At 35.9% G+C, this 8,157-nt stretch overlaps 1 protein-coding gene across 1 annotated transcript in view; it reads left to right on the top strand.

The window, feature by feature from the left end:
• The first annotated feature begins 643 nt into the window (after nt 1-643).
• The window catches only part of LOC121313099 (apoptosis regulator Bcl-2-like), a 97,482-nt gene continuing 89,968 nt past the window's right edge, over nt 644-8,157 (top strand). The window contains exon 1 of the mRNA XM_041245266.1: nt 644-2,110. Coding sequence (XP_041101200.1) covers nt 1,553-2,110 — 558 coding nt within the window. The 5' untranslated portion in view covers nt 644-1,552. The remainder of the gene's footprint in view (nt 2,111-8,157) is intronic.

Genomic DNA, 8,157 nt, shown 5'->3' with positions numbered 1-8,157 from the left:
CGTGTATGACTAGCTCTTATGCATGCAACGTGAATGTCTGTAAGGTTCATATAGGTTTAAAGATGTGTTTGCTGTTTCTTTCTACAGTTCTCTAAACAGTGTCATTTTCCGTTCACAAAAAGCATGTATTTTCTTTTAAAAAACAGCAACAGGTAGTATGGCTAAAAGAAAGTTCACGGTCATATAGGCTAGGTATTGATAAAAGGTAATATTTGGCAATATTGTTTTATTCTTCATAACAAGGTACACTACATTTATTAGCAGTTGGCATTGTGAACCTTAGAAGCTAGGCTACTATAGTGAGCAGTTCATATTTCTCATTCAAGCTAAAATATGATCTCCCAGAGTTCACAAGTTAGTGCACAGACTCGTTCTCAACTACCTGGCCTGCGTATCACATGTAGTTTGTTGAAATTTAGTTCAGACTGGAATAATTTTGTTGCAAAATGCAACTGCCGCATCTCTGTGTGGCACCAACAGAATCCTCAAAACGCCTCAGGGCTTCTAGACTCAACTGAATTTGAAAAGTTTAATGAATGGGTGTGACGTAGAGGAAATACCTCATTAGAAGAGAGAGAGAGAGAGAGAGAGAGAGAGAGAGAGAGAGAGAGCTGAGCTGAGCTGAGCGGGTTAGTATTTCTCTGTGACTGTGACATGAGGCTCTATTCAGTCAGTGTTGTGTTGATGTGAAGCTGCTAGCAGCAGGACTACGTCGGTCTTTCTGCAGGTCGGAGTTCTTGCAGACCTCTATTTTTTTTCTTTCCAGGAGCCTTTCCAGATAATTTTTTTATAGGATTACAGCATTTAGAAAACCAATGCTTTCTCTTCTTTTTTTCTGAGGCGCTGTAATGTCTTTGGAATTGAACCCAGAAAGGGAAGCAAATACAGTTCTGTACAAGACAGTCGTGGATTTGTATGCAGTTCATTCGTTTCATTTACTTAAAGTGACTAATCTACTTTCCAAAAATCTTATTGTTTTCTATGTGGTATTTTTAAAGATATAACTAAACACCACGCATTTCAAGGATTTTCTGTGCAGTGCCAAAAAGGGGAGTTTTATCCTGGATCCAAATTCCTGACGGATTGCATTAGCTACATATACTGTATCGTGGATACAGTAAATAATCTCAGTGCAAACAACTAAATAACTGAAAGCTAAGAGATAATGTGTGAACTTGTAAAGGTACGTGAGTAAAATTAAAACAATGCATAGTAACTTGCATGCCAGCGGCTGAGTTAGTGTAGGATAAACACATTAATTTCAGAATAATAATTAAAACAAAAAAAACAAACAAAAAAAAAAAAAAACAGTCCTAAGCACGTTTCTTTGAAAACTGGTACACATCTTTTCGGGAGAAAATTAATTTTAAAAAGCTTTGGGTAACTATTACCATAACTCAAACACACCTTGTTTAAGTATTACCATAACTCAAGGCACACATGTTTAAGTTGATACCGTAAAAACAATCCTTTGAGGTTTTTTTTTTATGTTTTGGAAAATGCATTTTGCATAACGCCTAAAAACGGTTTTGTTTCTTTATTTTACCGCGTTATGGCAAATAACACGAGACCTTTTGATAATCGGAATATCGTTTCACAGTATATCCATGACAAACTCCTGAAAAGGGGCTATGTGTGGGACTCCCACGTGGGCAGAGAATCGGGTTCTCCAAATAATAATGGATTGCTCGACTCCTCCCCCTCCAGCTCTCCAGTTTTGGTACGGCGTACCGCGCCAAATCCTGGACAGGATCCGACCCCTTTTCTAAACCGAACGCTCCGGATCGAGCCTCATGCAGACCTCCATAAGGTTTTACGCGAAGCCGGGGACGAAATCTCACTAATGTATCATAGAGACTTTGCGGAGATGGCCGGGCAGTTGCATTTCACACCAACCACAGTCCACATGAAATTTACATCAGTGGTCGAAGAGCTTTTCAGGGATGGGGTGAACTGGGGGAGGATTGTTGCGTTTTTCGAGTTTGGTGGGACAATGTGCGTTGAAAGCGTGAACCGAGAGATGACGTCGCAAGTGGATAATATAGCAAACTGGATGACTGAGTACCTAAATGGACAGCTTCAGAACTGGATCCAAGAGAATGGAGGATGGGTATGTGCCAATGTAAATTCAAAAGTAATCTAAGTTCTCCATGCCTCTGTTTATGTCTCTTTCAACATTTATTAATATTTATTTATTTGGCAGACGCCTTTATTCAAATAGCTAATGTGCAGGGTCATCAAAAATGTTGCTCCCCCAACCCCCACCCTCCCCCCACACCACACTTTTAATAGGTCTATATGCTCCATTATATTGATAGTTCGTTGTTGCACAGTGATTATATCAACATCACAGAATTACACTGTGTTTGTTATTTATATAATAATAATAATAGAATATGTATATCATGATGAGTCAGGAAAATTTTGGATATATTTTCCACAGTGAGTGGAAAACAGAAGAAATTAAAGACAGCTAGAGAGCAAGGATGGATTCACTTGCGGAAGAAACTATTAATATTCCTTATTCCCAGGTCATTTTTTTATTTTGTATAAATGTTCAATGCTGACACAACTTTGCCCCCTCCCTCCAGAATTCTCTGAAATGACGCCCTGCTAATGTGTTTAACCAAAACTCCTCAATTGTCATTGTTATCAGTTTCAGGTAAGGTTGTAAGGTTACCTACCATACAGAGCGCTACATGGTAATCAGTATGTGAAATTCAAGGTTAGGCCATCAGTTAAAGGCCCTGGCCACGTAGTCAGAAGCCGAAATCAAGGCATATTGATATCTGGAGCAATGAAATCGGTCAAAGAGAACTTCAGAGTTCAAAACGAAGCACACAGATTATGATAAAATGTCCTTGTGTGTTTAAGAAACAAAGCCATAACATTCATGCTAAGAAGCGCTATGTCTTCAGTGGGCACGGGATCCATATTTGCTGGGTTGTAAACATAAAATACAATGCATGATGGGATAATGTGATATTAAGTCCCACACCCCATTGCTAGGAACTGTAACCAGACTATATTAATGGTGTGTGTACGCATTAAGCCAGACTAAACATGAAACAGTACTTTAGTGTGGACTTTGAGCTGGATTAATTAAAACGTTTTATGAGTACGGTTCTTGAGATCGGTTATGTAGTGTTGATAGGGCCAAAGAGTTCAGCTGTATTTTATGGGGTGCATCAGACTGATAGACAAACCACAGCACCACCATCAGTGACCAACTAATTATGCAGTGTGTAAATATAACAAAACAATTGAATGAATAAGTCAAACCTAGGTTCACCAGTTGACAAAGGTACCGGAGACTTCTGTGTTTTGAAGGCAGATAACAGCTTATAAAAACAACACAGGTAGTTCATACTGTGGTGTTGTTCCATGCATCCCACTAATCAATCGATACCCTACAGCAGGAATGCTACAAAAAGTGCACACCTGCACGGCCTGTTCAGAAATGGAGCATTTCAAGTGTGGGTTCTTAAACACACAGTTCTGTTTATCAATGATGCAAAATAGTGTCTTGTAACCTTTATTACATACCAGACAATCCTTTTATTTATGTAAAACCTGTATTATTTATGGTCACCTGAGCTAGGCTGTCACCAGCCATTTGTTAAATTTGACGTATTTATTATTATTATTATTATTTATTATTATTATTATTATTATTATTATTTATCTTTTAATTGTTATTTTTATTTATTTGTACTGCATAAAGCAGATATTTGTAAATGAAATTCAAAATAGGTCATAATAAATTGTGCTGGTTTAAAGTTCCTTTAACATGCACTGGAACCTGCATCTTTAGATGTCATTGTCCAAACACAGAAAACAGGTCAATAAAAAAAAAAAAAAAAAAAATGATGGCATCAAACACAAAACAGAGAATTGAAAAAAAACATTTAGCCATTCTTTTCCTGTACTCCAACTCTAGTTTTCCATGGTTGGGTGGGCAGTTATTTATTTATTTATATTTTCTCCCCAGATTAACAAAGTACAACTGTTCCTAACATTTTCTATTCCAGGTTTAAAAGTGTTTAAAAAATGTACTTGGACAGACTTTTTTATTTTCTTTTTTTACAGTATTTAGGTTATGTTATGTTGCCAATCATGACGACACAACTTACTGGAAGCAAGTGTAGCTACTGTCTGGCTCCCACAGCTCTGGGGCTAAAAAGACCACCTGCATCTTTAGATGTACTCTAGTGTTAACTACTACAGCTAATGTCATTCACCTGCTACATGTGGTACTGAAGTCACTGCACTGGCACGGTCTGAAGAGGTGAAACGAGCACACTCAGACTTGCACAGCACACTGGCTGTTTTCCCTTTATGTTTGCATTTTTTAGAATACAGCTTTTCTTGTGACTGTTGAAGCTGCTCTGTTTCATCTCATAATAAGAGTATAAATAATTTTCATTCACACTGCTATAGAAGATTTTCTTATAAACATCACCAAACACTGTAGGAAAGATGTCATTAGATAATTAAAAAGTATAGTAGGTCCTTTGTTTTTTGCAACAGTGTATTTCCCTGATTTTCTCAGAGGTCTATTCTCTGTCAATGTAGACATAACAATAGATCAATTTGATCTAAATACCACCACCGTTTAGGTAATTAAAATAGTGCGTAGATTTTGAAAATCAATAACCAACAGTGTAACTGTTTATTTGCTGTAAAAATAACTAACCAGGGAGAGTCTGTAATGATTTAAAAGGTGACTGTTACAAGGTCTGTCACTGGTGTAAAGTATATTGGCTGGGTAGCGCCCCAATGTCATGTTATTTTGGCTTGCTTGCAGTGTAATTTTGAAGACAATTACGAGATTCTGAGTGTTTCAGTTCAGTTTTTTATTGAGCAAAAACAAAGCACTACACAAGGTTAGACTTTCTATGCAGGGATGGTTACGAAGATATGCCTTGTGTAATTTAATGAGTCTTGATCACATGTGCAAATTATTTGTAAACAGATATAAAAGTACATCATGATTAACAATGGCTAGTTATTACAATATGTTTTATGCTTCATCCCAAAATACCTAAGTTTATTATTATGAATGATAAAGAATATAAAACACCTATTGTTACAGTGCTGCTATCTGATATGGGTGGTTGGTATAAATAGAATATCTCATGTCTTCCAGCTGAATAACCTTTCTTGCTTACTGTTCTGATAGATTCTGGTGTCTTTCACAGAAGATTTAGACTTGTTGTAAACACATTGTTTAACTGATTTGATATTCTAAGTGAGACACCTCCCTAAAAAGTGCAAAACTATACTTACTGGTAATCGTGATTAGTTTTTTTGACTGTAGCAGTCTACGTGTTCCTTAGCCATTCTGTATATTCAGTTATTTATTCTCTTTATTTCGTCAAACAAAACAAATGAAAAGAATGATAACATTTATCAAGCTTTGAATCCATACCCCATAACAATGAAAATCAAATATTTGGATATGTCTTGCAGTATAGTAACAAATTTTACCTAAAGTAATTATTCAAGAAGAAAACAAACTATTGAATTATTATATGTTTATCTTTGTTATTTACAGTGTCTGCAACAGTGTAATCTAATAGTAAACTCAAGATCTGAAGTTGTAACATATATGGAAAAAATAGTCTGAGCCATGAGGCCAATGTTAAAATAGGTAGACATCTACAATAGGATCATATTCAACTTGAATTGATAGCAAGAATAAAACACTTCTTATAGTGTTAACTTGTAATACTGTAGATGCAGCCTTTGTAAACCCACAATATGTATTTAATATGAACTAATATATTTAATTTTGAACAAACAATAGATATATTTAAGGTCTACGGTTAGGCTTGGGTTGAAATGAATGTTTACCTAAACTGAATTTTCTATTCACCGCATATACATTCTTTTGCATGTCCTACATATATGATGAACATTCATTGAATTTAAATCTTAACCAAAGAAGGTACCATGTTTGGATATTTTTGGGGTTCTTGGGCTGAAGCCGCAAGGGTTAAATCATGGGTACTGTACTAATATTTTACACAAAACCCCCTCTTCATTACTCCATGGTAGATTATACTGATGATAACTACACAAATACATTGACTGGTTTTCCCCTGTTTATTTTAAAACAGCAGGGGAAATCCCACCTGTTTTCCTTGTGTTTTGTTCCTATCTTACTATATGACTTGTAGTGGAGTCTGGAGCACAACAAAGCAAGTCACGTTGCGTTGATAAACAATGCCCTCTTACTTGCTTTATTCTTACAAATAAAAGCAACTTCCATTATAGCCTTAGTTAGTCAACAGGACTTCACTGGTCAAGAACACATTTTTATATTGGGAATATAGTGTACCTGCTGAAATGTACAGGACATGGCTTAAAAACAAAGGACTAAGAATTAAGACAGAAAAAACTAACGTAGATGGAAGTTCTTCAGTAATTAATAATGCTTTCTGAAAAAGTTACACAATTCTTTCTTTAATGGCTAAAGAAAGTTATAAACAGTAAGGAGCCTGCCTTTGTGAAGGGGTGCGCATCTTCATTTTTGAAAGAGGCGCCAGCATACTGTAATAGCACCTACTGTAGCACAGGTGTCACTTCCCTGCTGTATACTGTCCATGTTATTTAGTTTTAACTACACTGATATAATGCAGTATTTATGAAAGGAAAAAAAAAACCTCACAAGTGTAAATACAAATAATACATGACAGCTTCAGTTATAGAATAGTGTCCTAAACTGTTAGCTTTATGGGAATGTTTATGTTAAGGTATCCAAGCTATCTATCTAACTCATACTAGCTCCTCAGAATTTGTTTTTCTTCTCAGTTTTAAATAAGTGGGACTTGGAAAGTACTTGCCTCAAGGCTTCAATTGAATGACAATTTTGAGGACCCATAACGATTCTTCTGTAAACACCATTAATTGTCACACTATTTGCTAGAAAAAGTAGAAAGGTTTGTGTTGCAGTCCCGTATAAAGTAATTAAAGGAGTCTCAATAATTTAGTTGTTTTATAACACAGGTTCGCAGAGCTTTGACTCATATTTACTCACATAACGTTTTCTCATGTCTGTTTTAATAGATGAAACGTATGAATGAAACTTTGCTGTACTGTTAAAGAAAATGATTGATGAGATTAATCTACATGTCAGTTTTCTACAACATTTCACATTAACTTTGTTTTTTTGTGCAAGATGACACTGAACAATTGCAATAACTGACACTTTACAGGAAGGCTCTGTCAGCACCTTGGATATTTACCTTAAATACAGCTGAGCCATTTTTGAAAGGATAACTGTTGGCTAAACCTCAACTGTCTGGCATTGCGTTGGGTAGCTGACTTTTTTTTAACCCAGAATTGTCTGTACTCCAACCTAATCTGACATCCTGCTTTATATTACTGTGGTTTATTAAATATATATCTATCAAAATAATTAAACTGTCTGTCTAGAATTGTTAAGATGTTATTAACCCTTCACTGCACCATGCTAAGCCATTTACATTTATGTCACCCCCCACTGGGCTATCTGTAGAAATACATTTTGAAAAAGGGATTATTGTAGGTATAATTCTTCAGTTTATTATTTGGGTGTTACTGTATGTTTGACAGGTTCAGGTTTGGTGCAGCACTACTTAGCTGTGCAGTACTTGTGCTGTTCTTAATACAATGTAGTGCTAAGCAAGCATTTCTATTATGGATATGTCAAGATGCCTTGCGATAAAAGTACTCCTCATAACTGATCAGAGCTGAGCTGTAATCCTTAAGTACTGGGAAATATGGTGTAAGATGTGCCATTGCTGTTGATGCCAAGAGGCCCTTAATGCACAAGTACTGGTAATAGCTTCACTGGAAGGTTTGTGGTTTTGAAATAATCAAGCAAGCATGTCTGTTTTCTCTAAAAATAGCAAGTCGGGCACTTAGACTAGTGGCAGCATTGCAAAAGCTGTGGAAAAATTTCCAATTACTCCACCTTTTTCTGTGTTCCTGTTATTGAAATGTCACTTACAGTAGCTTAATATCTGTATGAACCTAGGTTTTTTTTCCCCACAATGACGTGACATTTGTTCATGGATTGTAAACATACTTGGTTTACCTTTTTTTGTCCGTGAAGTTTTCCAATAGATAGAATGCCTATTTTAATCCAAAATTAAAAAAAAAAAAAAAGAA

The sequence above is a fragment of the Polyodon spathula genome, chromosome 3 (assembly GCF_017654505.1).
Source record: "Polyodon spathula isolate WHYD16114869_AA chromosome 3, ASM1765450v1, whole genome shotgun sequence".
NCBI lineage: Eukaryota > Metazoa > Chordata > Actinopteri > Acipenseriformes > Polyodontidae > Polyodon > Polyodon spathula.
Note: the sequence above shows the minus strand (reverse complement) of the source record. Positions and strands in the feature narration are given on the sequence as shown.